This window comes from Indicator indicator, chromosome 3, assembly GCF_027791375.1.
Source record: "Indicator indicator isolate 239-I01 chromosome 3, UM_Iind_1.1, whole genome shotgun sequence".
NCBI classification, from domain to species: Eukaryota; Metazoa; Chordata; class Aves; order Piciformes; family Indicatoridae; genus Indicator; species Indicator indicator.
In genome coordinates, this window is record NC_072012.1 from 12,703,846 (window position 1) to 12,722,351 (window position 18,506).

An 18,506-nucleotide genomic window follows, 5' to 3' on the forward strand; every position below is an offset into this window, starting at 1 on the left:
GAAGGGCTCCGTTTCCTCCATGGGGTGGTCAGCTTTGCTTCTATAGATCTAAGTTGATGCACTGCAGACTTCAGGGTGTGCTTGGCTGAGAGGAAATCAACCCTTTTCATCCTCAGCTGCTGTGTTTCCACCTTTTGTCTGCTTGTACACTGATGGTCCTGGCTGGTGATTTACCAGCATTAAAAATGTGCCCACTACAGGGTTATTTTCAAATTAATTTGAATTACTTTTAGGTAATTCAGTCAAGGGCTTTGAATGCACATTTGGCTAATTCTGATTGATGTACAAGTTACCCCTGTGATTAAGGGTCTGGAGATACGTGCTATTCTTATGCTAGTGGAGTTAAGGATAGTTTTCATTTCAAGCTTTCCAACACTGATCAATTTTTACTCTCCCCAGCCCTCACTGGCAGTGCCCCTAAAAACAATCTGGAAGCCACTGGTGTGTGATCATACATTGCACTGTTTTTTCCCTCTGTCACTCTCTGAGCTGAGGGATTCATGATGATACATGCTATTTTGGGAGTATTTTTGAGTTTATGCTTCATATCTCAGGAGCCTCCATTTAAAGTTTCCTGCAGCCACAAAAGCTATCCCCTAAAAAACTGACCCAATCCACAACTGTTTCAATGAAAAATGTGGAAACTGAAGCTCTGACAGAGTAGGTGACATCTCTGAAGTGATGTGGCTAGTTTATAGCTCAGCTAAGATTCAAGACTGATTTTTCTGAGTCCTGTGCTCTAACCCTGGAGCCAAATAAGAGGATGAAGGAGGACATAGAGCATTCGTTGTGACCAGCATAGGCTGTGCAAAGGGGGTGCTTGGTTGGAGGACTACTCCACTGCTTCATAACCAGTGATCTGCAATGTAAATCATTATGCTGGACTTTGGCCCTTGTTTTGACTATATTTTCACCATGTGGGAGCAGGGCTCGGGACCATTTTTATTCTCCCTCATTGCATGTCCCCTCTATATATTAGTGCTCATCATGCTCCTGTCCAGAGCTGAGAGATCCTATGCCTCCCTGTCTTTACTCTCTTAGCATGTTTTGGGTTGGAAAGGACTTTTAAAATCCATCTAGTCCAACCCTTCTGCATTGAGCAGGGACTTCTTTAACTAGATCAAGCTGCTCAGTGCCCTGTCCAATCTGACCTGGAATGTTTCACTTTTCTGAGCAATGTGGGAACTGTGTTTAATCAAGCTCACTGTAAAAAAATTCTTCCTTAAGCCTAGTCTAAATCTCCCCCCTTTTAGTTTAAAACCATCATCCCTTGTCCTGTCATGAGAGGATGTGCTAAACTGATTGTCCCTTTTTTATAGGCCCTTTGAAGTACTGAAAGGCCACCAGAAGGTCACCCTGGAGCCTTCTCTTCTCCAGGCTTAACAACCCCAACTCTCTCAGCCTGTCCTCACAGCAGAGATACTCCAGCCTTTAGATTATTTTCATGGCCTTTCCCTGGACCTACTTCAACAGGATAATGTTATTCTTGTGCTGAGGTCTCCAGAGCTGGATGTGGTATTCCAGTTGAGGTCACACCAGAGCAGAATAAAGGCACAGAATCACCTACTTTGACTTGCTGGGCACAAGGCCACTCTTAGCTGAGGTGGAGTAAGGACCATGGCTGCTAATGCTTTCCACCCACCATTCCTGTTTGCTCATGTAGCATGGCTGTATTCCTGTGAGGGCACAGCAGTAGCTCTCAGCACAGGTGGCTGGTTGGTTTGGGGGTCTTAATGGGACAGACTTTATTAAACCAAGTGGCTGCATAGAGTCCATAGGAGCTGCTACAAGCAGAAATTGGTGGTGGTCCTTTCAGGAAGTACTGAGGAAATGGAGAGGGAAGAACTGTGAGCAGGGTTGTGTTTGGTTTGTTTTTTTTCTACAGGAGCTTGGAGAGGTAGTTGTCTCTCCTTTCGATGGTGACTAGGAATGTCTTGTAGCTCAGTGCTGGAGACCACAGGTGAATCTAGACAAGCTGGGTAGGCCTTGGAACTAAAAAAAGCAGGAGATGACTTGTGAGTCACTAGTGAGGGACCAGCTGACAGGTGATGATAGGAATCCTTGGGAAGATGAAGGCTTCAGTAAGACACCGGTGAACAGTGGTGGCTACTGAAGCATTTGGTCTTGATGGAGGTTGGCTGATGAAGGAGATGACCACTGCTCCTGATTTGGGACTGGCTGATGAGAAAGGTGGTCTATGCTGAGGCTGGGCTGCAGGCAAACATATCCCTTGGTTAGACATCAGAGACAAAAGCAGAGGTTGTTGGTGGATAAGCAGATGAGAGCAGCATTCAGTGGAGGATCAATCTACAGGAGGTGAATGGAAGAGACCTTGTCCATTGTTTCAGTGCTGGATCAGTTTGTTGGCTACTTGCATAAAAGGGCAGAAAGGGCAAATGTGGAGCTTTGTCCCCAGATGATACTTCACTTTTATCTGAGGCAATACTGCAAGATAAGGATTCACTCCTGGATTTCCATTATTTTCCTGTGTATAAACATAGATTATGAAGGTTAGAAAGGCTTCAAGGGATGTTTTTTATCTGATATTAAGTTCTTAATAGGTCACCTTGGCATTGAGAAGCCCAGGAGCTGAAAGGGTCACAAATTGAATCACCATAACCTTTGCAGAGCACAGCACTGTCAGTGGGGCTGGGACCCAGTGATATGTGGGACCTCATTATCTCAACCTTAGCCCCAGGGATATCGACTGACAAAAAAGACTGTACAGAGAGTCTGGGCTGGCTGATTTCATTGGAGGGCTTCTGTTTCAGGTTCTCCTTTCTTCTGGCCTCGGAAATAATCTGTCCTCCCATTGCTGACAGGAATTGTTCTTAAGATGCCAGTTCAAGAGAGGCAGGGAACCACTGAAGAAAGTGCAGCTGAGTGCCACGAAGATGTTGAGGGAACTGGAGCCTCTCTTTGATGAGGAAAGGCTGAGGGACCTGGGGCTGTTTAGCTTTGAGAAGACCAGACTGAGAGGGGATCTTCTTAGTGCTCAGCAATAGCTGAAGGGTGGAGAGCGAGAGAATGGGGCCAGACTCTTTTCAGTGGTGACAGGACAAGGGGTGATGGGCACAAACTAGAACAGGGGGTTTCCCTTGAACATAAGGAAAAAAAATTCTTTGCTGTGAGGGTGCTGGAGCCCTGGAGCAGGCTGCCCAGAGAGGTCGTGGAGCCTCCTTCTCAAGAGACTTTCAAAACCTCTCTGGACATGTTCCTGTGCAACCTGTTCTAGGCAAACCAGTTTTAGCAGTGGCGGTGCATTCTATGATGTCTGGAAGGTCCCTTCCAACCCCTGCTATTCTGTGTCTCTGTGATACCACTCTCTCCACCCTCCCAAGTCCACACAGCCCTTGAGATTTCTGTTTTCAGTTATGGACTCACAGTCCATCACTCTCTGTAGTCACTGAGCACCAGCAGCTGAAAAAAATATCAGTGCAGGAACAATCTTACTTGACCAACGATATAATCTCTGCAATACAATCTTTGATTTCTTGCTTGTTTGTTTTGTTGTTGTTGGGTTTTTTTGTGTGGTGGGTTTTGTTTGTTTGTTTTTTAAGAAAAAGTGGCAAAGATACCCAGCTCCTCAGCAAAGCAAGATCTGTGGTCTGCCTCTGATATGCTCTAAAGGGAAATTGCAGATGTGTCTGTATCTCTGCGATTGAATATGACAGGCTGTGATTGAGCTTGTTGCCCTCACTGATGGCTGGAGCTGCACAGGGCACTGTGCCATCTGAGGTGTGTGTAAATGCCTGTATTCAGATCAGATTCCCTCTGTTGTCTGCCACAGGAGCAGGTACTTCTGCAGCGATGCCTCTGCTCCCCATGTATGCTCCCACCTCAGATTCTCCTGGTGTGAATATAGCCATGGGCAGTGTTCCTCAGGGCTCAGTACTGCAACCTGTTCTCAGTAATATCTTTATCAATGATCTCGATAAGGGGATTTGAGTAAATTTGCATTCTCTAATTCTATGATTCCCTACACTTGGTGCATACATGTCATCATCTTTACATCACCACTCAGCCCCTTGCTTGTGCCTGAGACCCCCTGACACATTTGTGAGAGCACCCACAGTCCAGAGCAGGGTGTGTGCACACTTGAGTGCATGTGTGGCTGGGGCATCTGTATCTCTGCATGCTTTTACCTCCTTGGATATCTCCACCCTCTTGCAGTATGCTGCTGTGTTGGTGTGTACTCTGCTGCCTGCTCTCCTGCCTGTGTGTCCATGCGGGTGCCCGGCTCTCCAGACGTGCACACGCCTCCCGTTGCCAAAGGGCAGCTGGCATCCTCTCAAGTGGCAGTGTTGTGAGGATCCGTGGGTGTCTCAAAGCTCACCCCGTCTGGTGGCTGTCAAAGGGCCCTTTGTAGTGTCGCTCTGCACCCCCAGCCACAGAGCTCCCAGCCCCCGGGTCACCGTGTTCCCGGCATGGCAGGATGAGCTCATCCCTAGGAGGAATCTGGTTCTTCAGCCCCATGAACAGACACTTATAAAGGACTCATATTCATGATCCAGCCCATGTTGTGATCCATCTGTCCTCATACTCTCCATTATTAATATCTGCTTCAATTTCTGAGCAATCCCATGTAAGGATTTAGAATAATTTCAGTTGGAAAAGATCTTTAAGATCATCAACTCTGCCAAGTCTGGTTCTAAACCAGGTTCCTCAGCACCACATCTCTGTGTCTTTTTACCATCTCCAGGGATGGTGATACAACCACCTCCCTGGGCAGCCTGTCACAGGATCTAAGAACCCTTGCAGTGAAGAAGGATATTCTTCTACTATTCAATCTAAATCTTCCCTGGTGCAACCTGAGGTCATTTTGAGGATGGATTTCTGCTCCAGGTCAACTATGTTGAGATCTTTGCCTCTGATCTTTCCGTTCACACACATGCTATGCTTCTGTGTATTGGACATTAGGAGGACATTATGGACATTAGGAGGAAATTCTTCACAATGGTAGGGAAATACTGGAATAGGTGAAAAGTGGTAGTGGCCCTATCCCTAAAGACATTCAAAGTCAAACTTGATGGGTTCCTGAGCAACCTGATCCAGTTAAAGATATCCCTGCTTACTGCAGGGGGGCTGGACAGGATGACCTTTGAGGATTCCTTCCAACTTCATACAGTCTATGTTTCCCTGATTCTATCATTCTCAACAAAAAGGATGCAGGGCTTTGAGCCTTTCTGAAACTGCTCCTTGTCTGAATCTAAAGATTGGTTCCTTGCTTAAAGCTAGCCAGAGTTAGAGAAGTGTTTTGGGTTGTGCACCTCACAAGCTGCCACCCATGGTCTTGTAGGAAAAAGTTTCATTTTCATATTCCTTTTTTGCATTGTTGTTCCCTTAACCCCAGTCAGAAGCCACACTGACTAAAAATCACCTGTTTACATTCTTTCTAAGAAGAACCAGGACTGGTGGCCGTTACAAGGTAAACATTTTAAAGCTATCTGTCCCTTCCCCAAAATGTCAACCATGTGAATGAAAATCCACCGGTTTGGGAGAAATGAAAGTGTTTGGAGATCCTGCCACAGTCTGTGGTTTTATGTACACCTGAACTCTTGAACCTTGGTAAGATTAGAAGAACTCTGCTATGTATCAAAAGACTTACAGAGCTAATAGATCCAGGTGATTCCCTTTCAACTCACGCAATAGGGTGCAGTGAGGAGCAGGAGATGGCTTTATTGCTGTAGAGTAGCCATCAGTGTGCTGCACAAGTGAAGAGACAATAGGATGACCTTTGAGATTATCCACTGTGGTTATAAATATGAATGTCCAGCAATAGGACCATCTCTATGAGCACTGAGCTTTACTTCTGAGGATGTCAAACAGGGAACCCTCATTCTCCACAGAGGACCTAGAGATGCTCTATAGAACACCTATGGTAAGATGTATGCCTGATAAAGCAGATGAAGAGACTTTGTTGTGTTTTCAGCAGGATTGAAATCCTGTGGAGTTTAGGAAATAGACACAGAGGCTCTACAGGCTCCTTTGGGGAAGGAGCAAAGGCATCCCATGCTCCTGCTCTCCCCTTGCTCTGGCAGAAAGGTCAATAGTGACAGGTCTTTCCCTGGTGCAATTTCTTACTCCCTGTGGGCAGCACTTTTAAGAACCTGAAGCTAAAACTCTGGATGTAAAATCTGGATATAGAGTGTACAAATGGCCTGATGCAGACATCAGGTCTTAGAGATGCAACTGCTGTCAGCATCAAGTTTCTAGGACATATCTGCAGGTCAATGTTTTGAGTGCCCACCTTCATTTTCCACTGATAGTGGGCAAAGCACAGGTTTTTTGTCTCAAATGGCTTTTATTTTAGGTTGAGGGGTTGTGCTAAGTGGAGAACAAGTGTTCATGCATAGTGTGAGTATATCCACTCCAACTGTCTGGGGACCAAGGTGGTCACTGTCAGCAGAGCCTGGTCAAGGGTCAGGAGCTATGATGCCTCATGGAGAGGATGGAGGCAGAAGGCATAGCAGGTTTAGGACTCTGCATCTTGCATCTGGCTCTTGCACAGCCCCATGCTTGGTGGGAATGGACAGCAAAGACCTGTGCCATAGGTGAGTGCCAGCAGCCTGTTAATAGATCTCCTGGCAGGGCTTGCTGCTGAACACTGATCGTTTGGCAGGCCATTACCTTGAAAAATGAGCTCTGCCGAGCTTGACTTGTGTTGCTACAAACTAATGATTTGCATTGATTAGCACATGGCTCGTGAGTGTCTAATTTATCAATCAGGGAGCGCCAGGGGAGCCTGTGTAAACCATGCTTTCAAAAAATGATGTCATCTGTCAACTGGCTCCTGAATGTGAAAGCTGCACACACCTGACATGCTCTCCCTGGTGAGGGAGAAGAAGGACTAGGTCATCTCCTTCTGTTTCCAGGTCTGTAGCTGTTTCACTTTGAGATGAGCCCTGCAGTCCAGGTACAGCTTGATTGGCCACAGTTCAAGCCCTAATTTTTATGGTGCTTTGATTATCAGCTATAATGCCATTGTGTAAGGTGATGCCCAGGCCTAGAATGAAAGGTTAGTCTTTTATTTATGTCCAATTTAGATCACAAATCCATTGCAGAAAGGAGGATTTCTTGCTATAATTGTCGGTGGGGAACCACAGCAGCATGTCACAGTCTACATTCTGTAGACTATGAAAATAAGGGGATTTCTGTCAGCTTGCAGTTTATCTCCTGGCTTGCAGGGTACAAGATGCATAGATGTGGTGCTGAAGGATGTGGTTTAGCACCCGACTTGGTAGTTAGGTAATAGTTGGACTTGATTATCTTGAAGATCTTTTCCAGCCAAAATGATTCTATGACCCTTTGGCCCAAAGCAGAAGGTTCGCTGTAACATATTTGATGATCCCAAAGGTCTTTTCCAATCAAAAAAATTCAATGATTTTATGAGCAACCTGATCTAGTTGAATATGCCTCTGCTTACTGCCAGGGGATTGGGCTAGATGACTGTTAAAGGCCCCTTCCAGCACAATGCATTCTATGATGATCTGAGATTATTCCACTTGATACACTGAGCCACCATGAAATTGAAGCACCTCTGCCATGAAACAAAACCAAATGGCCATCAACACCTTGCCTCATATTTCTCCTGACCCTGAAGTAAGAGGAATCCTCCTCTGCCCCAGTGTGCCATGCTTGCCCTGCAAAGGAGATCTCCTATCCAGCATTCAGGCACTTCTCTATTTGACCTGATTTTGCAGCCTGGCTGGATTACACGAGAGGTCAGTGGGTGACTCCTCTGCAGGGATTAGACCTCATTCTCCTGCCCAGTGTAGCCACCTGTGCTTCCTGCCAGAGCCCAGCTGAGGGTGTGTGGAGGGAGAATTACAGCTCAATGCCTGCAGATTATAAGGATTAGCCAGTGGCATTCTAGGGAAGCTGTTTTCTTGAAAACTCTGTTTACCACTTGGAAAAATGTTCTGGGAACTGTGTGGATGGAGAAGGGGAGAAGAACCATTCTCCTTGGCTGTTGCAGTGCTGTAGCAAATAAGGCTTGGTTGCTTGCTAATCACAAGATTTAGACCAGAAATGATCTGATGGAACCCCTCTGCTGTGAGGCCAGGTTAACAGAATTAGGGTTGTTCATCCTGGAGACAAAAAAAGTTCCAGGGAGACTTTCTGATGGGTCTTCCAGTACTTAAAGTTGTCAGTAAGAAAGATGGGGAAAGACTTTGTGCAGGGCCTGTTGTGACAGGACAGGGCATGATGGTTTGAAACTAAAAGAGGGAGATTTAGACTAGATCTAAGGAAAAAAATGTTTTATTATGCTAAGTGTGGTGAAACACTGGTCCAGGTTGCCCAGATAAGTGGTGGATGCTCCATCACTGGAACCATTCCAAGTGAGGTTGCTGGGGCTCTGAGCAGCCTGCTCTAGTTAAAGGTGTCCCTTCTGACTGCAGAAGGGTTGGTCTAAATGACCTTTAAAGGTCCCTTCTGACCCATCCTGTGATTCTATGATAAGTTTAGGGTGTGAGTCTCTCTTGGAAGCAAAAAGCTGGGGCTGACTCTTCTCTCCAGATCAGCTAACATCACCTCTGGTGACAGTGGCTGCTATCACAACACATTGGTGTCTGAATAACAGTGAAAGCATGAGTACTGAGACGATTAAACACCTGGCTTTCCAGAAGCCTACTCTCCATATGGCAGCAGGTGCTCTGAGATCTGTGTTTGGGTGGGCTGGCATCGTCCATGCCAAGCAGCACCTTAAAACATCTGTACAACAGAAGAGAGAGGGCTGCTGGCTATTAGATACAAGAAAGAGATACCTCACCACTTGCTTTTTCAATTAGTATTTCTAAAGCCTTTTTGGATCAGTAGATAGATGGGGCTGTTGAAATGCCACGCTTTATTAAAAATTTATCTCCTGTTAATAGGCTTTAGGTAAATTAGAATGGATTATTCAGATGGAAAACATATGCCAAAATGGAGGCAAATAGGAGGAGTGTGGAGTGTCACCAGCTCCTTCTCTGCCTTTACTGAGATCAATGGAGCTACATCCCATAGCCTGAATCAATGTAAACCCAGAAACAGATGATGATCTTGATGGCCTGATATTAGATCATAGGCTGTCTGCTGTGCCTTTGCCACCTCACCATGCCAAGAACAGCAGCCAGCAATCCCAGCCTCCACTGGGGACCATTAGGTTCATAAAACAGGGAGGAACTGATATTGGAAAAGCAATGAAGTAACAGAGGCCCCTGTGCAGTCGTAAAGCTGTGGCTGGGCACGGCTCAGAGCAACCTCAATTGATGTGCTGGGCACCAGGGCTGCTTGGATCTCCTAGAAATGAAGATTGCAAATCCTTAATCTAATAGCAAGGTATAATGGTGGTGATTTCAATGAGAAGGCCTGGGAGAGAAGAAGCAAGGAGGACAAAGCAGGGATGCTCCAGGATATGAGGAGGATAGAGATTGTCCCTAAGCAAAAATACTTCTCTTCCATTCAGAGGTAGTGCCACAGCTTTGTTTGCTCCCTTGTGGACCTAGGAGGAGGCAGCAGGGATGGATGAGGGTAGTGAAACACAGGAATGGGTTGTCCATAGAGGTGGTAGATGACCCATCCCTGGAAAATATTCAATGTCAGGTTGGGCAGGGCTCCGAGCAACCTGATCTAGTTGAAGATGTCTCTGCCTGCTTGCAGGGGGGCTGGACTAGATGACCTTTAGAGGTCCCTTCCAACCCAAACCATTCCGTGAATCTATGATTCTGAGACCTGTGGGACATTGCCTTTGAAATCCACTCTTGTGATCTTCCTGGCAGCCGCTTAATCACCTCTCCTGGGAACAAGGATAATTTTGTGGCCAAAATAAACCACCAGCATGACTTGAGCAGAGCTGCTGGAGCACTGGCTGGAAGCTTTGGGTACAGTAATGATGGATTCCCATTAACTTCATCAGCCCAGGGGCTGCTGGCGCTGCACAAAAGCAGAGTTCTAGGGAGGGATGTGGGTTGACTGAGTGAGCCATGGTTCACCAGTTCCTCTTCCACTTAGTTATTCATTTAATTATTTGTAATGACTATCATCCAAGCAATGTCTGCTCCTGCTGTATGCCTGGTCAGCTATCATGATCCTGCTCCTCACCACACTCTCAGGACTCCTGAATGGATTTCAAATGTTTTGTACAAAGGATTTAATGGAGAGGGTCTCATCTTGACTCTGATGGACCAGAAATGATGCTCAGGGGAGGAGGTGATGGTTTTAAAAGAATAGGAAACAGCTGAGCTCCACTGGCACAGTTGAAATGATCCATTCTTTGGCTGCCAGTGTCCAATACAAGCTGCAGGAAGAATAAAATAGAAGTAAGGTGGAAACAGGAGTCCTCATTCAAGAATGTGCTCTGAAGTGCATCCAGAGACAGTTTTGCAGACAATTAGCTGTCCCTGCTTAATTTGCTGTGATTCATACAGTCTTAAAGTGTATACACTGACTTTTTCTTGGATAAAACAAAACTGGATGATGTTAATGTGCTCCAAACAGTGATACAGTCTATGAGATCAGGCTTTGGTGGGTCTGAAGTAAAGCTTCTGGAGCACATCGAGTGTGTCTGATGGATTTTAGCAGAAACTGTAAACTCCTTTGATGCTATGCTATGCTATTTGCTAATGTAGACACACACTTTAGTAGGAGAGGGTTTCCCAGCTCTGCTGCTGGCATGCTTGGTCACTCTACCTCTTTCCTACCTAGACTCCTCATCTGCACAATGAGGGTCTCCAAAAGAGACCATGCCCAAACACCTTAGCAGAGCATTAACATGCTAACTGAGGGACGTGGTCCTCTCAGACCATGGGACAGGAATGATGCTCCAGTTTGGAAGGCAGACTGGAGCTCTGGTGACCTTAAAGATACTTGCTTTTTGCCATGATTGTGGTTTATCTTCCAGAAATGGGACTAAGCAATGGGACTAGCACCAATTCTGTTTTTGTCTTCCAATCCTACTGCTTCTTTGACCCTTTTGAGTCCATACTCGTGATTTGCAGGGATTCGTTGTGTCTGTTTCTTAGATAACTGTATTATTCCAACCTCTAAAAACCCATCTACCTCTTAAAACTGTGATTGAGGCATCTGCTGCCAGTTTCCCTGGGAGACTGTACTCAAACTTCACCCTTCTGTGGACCCCACAGCAGCTGGGGAGACCCAGATAAAGCTAAAAAGCACCAGTCGAGTGATGGAAGGTGTCTTTTACCTTCTTCCAGATCCACAGGCTGCTTGCCAGGATGCCTGTAGGGTTAGCCATGGCCAGGGTAGGAGCTCAGGGAGGGCCAAAGCCTGTGTCTTTAAAGATTAATAGCATTGTTTGCTCATTAAGGAGATCGTTTTGAAGTCAGCGTTAGCCAGAACATTCAAGTGCAAGCATCTGTTTGCTACTGGGAGAGGATATTTATTGCCTGATACTTCAACGGATGTAAATAAACAGCCAGACCTAGATAATGTTCAGAGAAACAAACAAACAGCTGCCAGAATAAGTCCCCTGGCAGTTGACCTTCGGGAAGCATCATGCTGATGTTTTAATAGCAGCCAGCTTTGCAGAAGGAAGCCCAATGAAGTGAGCCTTCCGGGAAGCAGGATTAATGTGCAGTCAGATCTTGTTGGTCCTTGGGAGCTCTGCATATGTGTGTTGGGTTAAAGGAGGCCAGGGGAGCTTGAGGTGCTAAGTAGAGCATCTTGTGATCCAAGGAGTGTGTGCCTGTCCAGGACAGTTGTGTAGGCAGTGGGAGCAGGTCTCCTGGTTTGAGCTAGAGCAGAACTAATTCTGTTCAGTGATTTGAATTCTCAGCTCAGGTTCTTGCCAGTTTCCAAAGTTCAGGACAGGTTTGCACAGACAGTGGCTGCTTCTAGCAGTGAGAACACTGATGGGGAGAGTTACTGCCCAGGGCTGGGCTGCAGAAAGGCTCTTGCTTAAGAATTGCTGCTGTGCAGACCAAGGTCACTGCTAAATCTTGTGTCCCACATTGGGCTGCAGGGAGTGGTGGGCAGGACAGGTGACCCTAAACTGACCATTAAGGGATCTCACAGCATATCCTACAGCATATTCAGGATCAAGCTGAAGGATCATCTGCATCAAGTCTCTTCTTCAGTGGCTGGCCTCTTTCTGTTCTGCGTTCAGTCCCTGTCCCTGTAGTCCTGAATCCAGTTCCAGAATCCACTTCCTGAATCTGGTTCCCAGCTGATGAGTCCAGTCTGGGACTTCCCCACTGCCTGCCCACATCATCAGGGGTGATGGTGACATCATTGCACTTGGGCTGTGTGTGCATCAGTGCATGTGTGTGTGTTTGCACATGGATGGTGGAATGAGCCCTGTTCCTCCCTCCTCCTCTGCAAAAGAATGATTTTGCAGGCAATTAGGCGAGCAATAGCTGTTAAATCCCTTCCGAGGATCTCTGTTCTCCTGGTGTGAAACCTCTGTAATCTTTTACCTGCACCAAATGTACAGGGGAGATCCCTGGGGGATGTGCCTTCTTGTCTGCATGGTTTGTTAACTCCAGACAGCTATTTCTCCAGCCTGCCGCTTCCATCTCTGAGCTCCTTCTCCTCTAATGGGGCCTGGCAAAGGCTGAGGACAGTGACTGAGCCCTGGGGTAGTAATTGGCTGCTAACATATCTAGTGGCCTCCAGATCTGACCCTGTGTAAGGGACTGGAAATTATTATAGATGTGACTCAACCTTGTTGGGAGAATCATTTGAGACACAGGGAGCCTGGCCTTGGCCCTCTGAGGTTGCCCGAGGGACTTTGGGACCCGGGAGGTTCCCTGAGGACAGAGTAGACATAGAGACTTTAGAGCCCTGGAGCCTGCACTGGACATGCATTCCACTGCCGAATTTGGGCGGGTGGCTAGTTTTAGCAGCAATGTGAAACTATAAAAGAGATCACAGCAAGTTGGAGGGTGTATCAGCTGCCAGGGAAAAATTGCTTATGCTGTGTCAGCTGCTCGAGAACCGCTTACAAGGGGCATCGGCTACCGAGAATCGGCCAGAAGAACCCTGCTAGAGAAACTGCCGGGGGAACCTCCCGTTACGATCTGTCGAGAACTGTTTCTGCCACAGGCTGCTAGGACTGCTTGGAGGGGGTTTCCGAGAAGCTGCTAGGAGAACTTTCTGCCAGCCGTCCCCAGCCCAGACAGAGCAAAGCTGGCGACGCCGCGGAGAGCCGCCGCGTGGCAGACAGCTGTTGTCCTGCCCGGCCCCGCTCGGCGCCCCCTCAGCGCACGCTCCCTACCGACCGGACCTCAGCCGCGTTGGCACCTGTTGCCTGTCATTAAACTGCTTTAGCACCTGGCTCCGGTTGAGTCTTAATTCTGATTCCTGAGAATGTTCCGTTAGTTATTCTAAAGATCCAATTGGGCCTCACTCAGGAGTTAAGCTCAGCCGCACCCAGCCCCTCTGATATCAGAGCACAAGCCGAAAAGCAAGGGACTTTAATTTCTGCCAAATTACCCAGCATTGGATCCTGACACCCTGATGATGCTGAAAATTAAAGGTCAAAGCAGCAAAGACAGAAGGTTTATTTAGCACCATGATCAACAGAGAAAGAATCTTCTGCAGCCCTCTAGCAGGTATGGGGAGGAGAAAGAGAGCTGAAACAGGAGACAGCTCAGCCACAGCTTCCTGAGAGTGTGGACGTGGTGTAAGAAAGTCTCCATGGGGAAGAGGAAAGGCTCCTGCTGTGGGGGTATTTGATCTGCCTCGGGTAGAGCCCCAACAAGGACACACTTGCATTTCTGGACTGGCAGCCTTTTCTGTGTCTCCTTCCTTTCTCCTGCCTGTCCTAAGGGGACTGACTCACCCTGAACCTGCTGGATTCTTTGCCCTTGACCTCATGGGTGAATCACATCAGGGTCCACTTTCAAGAAGAAAGACTCTGAGGAGCTAAATTCACCCATTAGGGACCATGGACAAAAGCAAGCCCTTTTCTCCTAGGCAGTCAGAGCCAGTGGGATGCAGGATGCTTGGGGTTAAATTTCAAGCCCTGACCTCTTTGTGTGTTGATGTTGCAATGCGTGTTGCTGTCAGCGCCAGATCCATCAAGATGACAAACTAACTGCAAATCTTCTGCTGTCATTTGACCAGCCCAACAGCCACTGCCTACATGTGCACCCTCTTCTGTGGTGGATGATGGAGAGCACACAGCATCTGAGCATCCCTGAGTGCCCTCCACACCCTTTGCTGTCACAAGGAGCCTCTCTAACTCCTCTCTGCCTCATTTCCCTTATATTTCCTAGGGGAACAAGATCTCTTTGTTGTCATACAGCAGGTGGGGAGGTTAAGGAAGGACAAAGATATGTCGCTCACAGAGGCTTCTCAAATCCTTTGTCATTCTCTCCCGTTCTTTCTCTTTGCTTTTCTAATACAGAAGATGATTCAGGGTGGATTTTGGCTGAAAGGTTGATACAGAAGGAACAAGCTCATGGTCTGTGCCAGGGAACAGTGGGAATGGGTCTTGATACCATAAGTTCTCCACAGCTTGTTATTTTCTTTGGGTGGGAAGGCTGCTTTTTGTTCAGCTGACTCGACCTGATGTTGAGATGGAACTTCCTGTGTTCCAGTGTGTATCTGTTGCCCCTTGTTCTATCCCAGGACACCGTTGAAAAGAGACTGGCCCCCTTCTTTGACACCTGTCCCTTCAGATACTTATAAACATTAATAAGATCCCCTCTCAGTATTAAACTGAGGAGCCCAAAATTGGACATCAGGCTTCAGATGTGGTCTCACCAGGGCACAGTAGAGGAGGAGAGGAAGCTCCCTTGACCTGCTGGCCACACTCTTTCGAATGCACCCCATACATTTCCTTCTGTATGGCTGGGTCACTCTTGTAGATTGACTGGGACTGTGTGTCTGGTTCCTTCTCGTAATTCCAGTTATTGATGTTCCTAAGAATTATGTGATGTGTCTGGAATCACAAGGTACCATATTTGTGCAGGACTGATTTCAACACCTGATATATGTAATAACAAGAGAAATAGTCTGTATTGTATTGTGCAATCTGCAATAATATATTGCCCCATGGAATGTTAGCAATAAGAACAAGAATATTGTCAGTCTAGCATCTGAGTCAGTCAGCTCTGCAGAATCTTGTGCAGGTTTTTATCTTTTTCTCATCATCACCACAAATTCTGCCCTTCCTGCCATCATTTTCAGCTCAGTACATTTGTCCAGTCACACAGTGATAAGTGGCAAATGAAAGCAAGCAAAGTCTGGATTGTTTTTCTCAGTTTTCTTGTGTTGATGGGACCAGCAGAAGAAGTTGAAGCTGCTTTATCCTTTAAGAGAAGAGGCAAGAGAAACATTCATTTCTTCGTGAAAGTGTTTGTTGTCCAAAAGACTGAGATCACAATACATTCTTGCAATGATTATTCTACAGTTTCCATGGAAGCAGGAAAAATACTCATGTTCTCTCTCTGCTTTTGTTTTTGCTCTGCAGATCCGTGTGGATGGCACCACCAAGAACACACTGGAGTATGAGATCGTGCAGGTGGTGGATACCGGCCCCATATTACGAGATATGGCCTTTTCAGTGGATCATGAACACCTCTACATCATGTCTGAGAAGCAGGTAAGAAACATCAACAGTTCATGGTGCTCTGAAAACTTATACCTTAATCATCCTATGGACCTCAGAATTGCACATTTTTAACTTGACCATGCTATGGATCTCAGAACTGCACGTTTTTAACTTGATCATGCTATGGATCTCAGAATTACACATTTATAGCTTCATCATTCTATGGACCTCAGAATTCCATGTTTTAACCTGATCAAGGTATGGACTTCAGAATTGCACATGAAGTTCTGGTAGTGTGTGGTTGCTGATCTTGCGATTTTTCATGCTTATAAACTGTTGCATTTATACACTGATGAAATATTTTGGGGGTCCAGGGGCAGAGAACTAAGGGGGAGGAAACACACACACACACACACCCAGCATTGCTTTATGCAGTACATGTCCTGCTGGCTTCATGTCAAGAAGGAGTTGCTACTGCATCTGCTGTGTACCATGTTGCTCTCCACCCCCATTCAAACTGTGGCTACATCTGCCACAGATATGTGTGATGCTGAAATCATTTGTCTCCAGCTGGAGAATTTGGAGAAGCTGGAGCCTCTTGGAGACACAGTGATCAAGAGTGGAGGATTCTGCCTGCCAAGATTCAGGCCAAGTTTGGTGTGACATTCCTGTTGTATTATTATTGAAAATACCAGTAGGCAGATTCCAGGAAGGACCAATCTGGGTGTTCAAAGTGGAAGTCTGGCTGATTTCAGCAGAGTGCTTGGTCTTAGGAAGTTTGCTGCTTGGGATGGGAGGAGGAGGAACCATTTATACATGAGGAATTCCATTGTATATAGTCTTGTGGACTTGTAGGATTACTTGAATTATCATAACTGGTTCATTCATGCATGCTGATGAGGAGCTTTAGGAAGCAGCAAGGGGTTGTGGTAGGTTGGTGGCAGGTGCCCTACGCTGGACACCTGTGGACGCCACCAGTCCGAGTGTGACATGTTCATCTATACCTTATTGTTCAATGATTCATTGTAAGTGTTGCCCATCTGACCTTGCATCATGTAAGTGGCACCAAACATAAAACACTCACCTGATATGCTGCTTATGGCCTTCATGGGTTGCCTGGAGGCTGCCTACATGAATTAGTAGCACTTTCAGAGCAGTGTGATTTCCTCCCAGTATGTTCCAGTTCCTTAAGAGAAAGAGCCCCCCTAGATGTCATATGGTATGCTCCTACTCCATATGACAGCACTGCACTGCAGTAGTCAACAGTCAGCAGTTGCAAGGATGGAGATTGGCCACAGTGTCCCTTCCTCTTATCCATGCTCCTGTCAGTTTTACCAGTCACAAATTCCTGCCTTAAAAAATGCAACAATGAATAATTGTTTCCTCTTTGCCTGCCATGATTTTATAGACCCTCCTTAAATCCACTTCATGCGGCTGTTTTCCAGGCTGTGGTTAACATCAAACCCATGAGACTTTTCCTAAGCTAAGAGGAGGTTTCTCCTGGCCCATAGGGCAGGGGTACATGTGGGTTTTGGAGGGAAGTGTTTAGCAGGGTTGCTGTGGTCCAGGAGTTCAGGTGTGGCAGGCTGGCTGTGCATCTCCCCATGCAAAATAGAGGCGATTATAGTTTCTATTGTGTGACTGCCATTTCTTCTGCTTGAACCATTTCTCTTTAAATGTTTTGTGCCTCTGTGATGTCTCCAGCCCTCTCCCTAAGCTATTTATACCTAAAATTCAGAGTGAGGAGGGGAGGAACTATGTACCTTCATCTTTATTAAAGAAGCTGCTAGATGACAATAACTCAAGAAAAAGAATATGGTGACAGAGATGGGACTTCTTTCTCATCTGCTCCATGCTGGGCAAGGATGGCATGATACTTCCCATGCTGAAGTGAAAACAGTCTCAGTCTGTTGGGATGGAGTGAGAAGCTGTAGGGAGGTGATGCTTGTGAGCTTCTGCAAGACTTTGGCTGAGACACTGTTACTTCTCATCCTTCTACTCTGTGGATCATTTTTTTCCTTTGAGTAGAACAGTGGTCCTTCCATGGCCAAAGCCCCTGAGAGCAACAGTACATCAATAATCAATCCACTGATTTCAGATCAGAGTATCCTCTGGCTTTGTACAGTTCTTCAGCATTACAGGGACAAGATGTTTAGCTTCCTTGAGCTGGTTGGTTTCATTACACCTAGGAGATGTCTTGATTCTCTCTAAGAAGGGGAGATGAGGCAGCATTGTTCATTCACTCCCATCCATAAAAAAAAGAAATCTGGAACAAAAGCAATTTGCTTTTCCCCCAGAAACTTCCAAGAATATATTCTTGCTGGTATGTTGGCTATCCACACTTCCCTGACCATTATAACATAAGCAGAGTCATTCTGTGGTTGGATGTTCTGAAGGGTTTTTAAGGACACCAAGTTGTGGATGGAGCCCCACAGGGAACTCAGGAGCCCCAAGTCCCCTGTGATATATTCTGTCATCTCCTCCCACCTATCTTTAAAACTCAAGGGTGTCTGTGTGAGAGAGCTTAGTGAAAAGGGCATGGAGTGTTGCTATTTAAAATCTGATCCAATTCTGTGAAACACTCAACACTACAGAAGCCTTTGCCCATCTCTGATTCTATCTGTGATGTAGCAAGTAATGTCCATGACAACATTGCTGCCATGCTATTACAGTCCCTATCTGTGTGCTGCTGATATAACGCACTTCAAGTGCTTGAATGAATTGACATTTGGAGGACCTTAGTGGCTGAGAGTGGGAGCAGGGGTTTGCCGTTGCTGGACAGCGTGGAGGAGTGCAGGCTACCCTTGGGGAGCATGTGTCACATCCACTGTGAAATCCATGTCATGCAGTTCTTTTCATAAGTGGATAAAGATCTGACTTATCAGAGGTTTTCACTACCCATGTAAATCCCCTGGTATTGTGAGGTCTGTGAAGACAAGGGACAGAAAGGTGATGGCTTGACCTGACCTTTTGAAAGACAAGCAAGAACCAGGACTGGTTCTATCCC

The 18,506-nt window shown here is 46.4% G+C and overlaps 1 protein-coding gene across 1 annotated transcript in view; it reads left to right on the forward strand.

The window, feature by feature from the left end:
- PLXNA4 (plexin A4) overlaps nt 1-18,506 on the forward strand; it is a 497,373-nt gene that overhangs the window by 215,136 nt on the left and 263,731 nt on the right. The window contains exon 3 of the mRNA XM_054399894.1: nt 15,419-15,550. Within this exon, the coding sequence (XP_054255869.1) occupies nt 15,419-15,550 (132 nt within the window). The remainder of the gene's footprint in view (nt 1-15,418; nt 15,551-18,506) is intronic.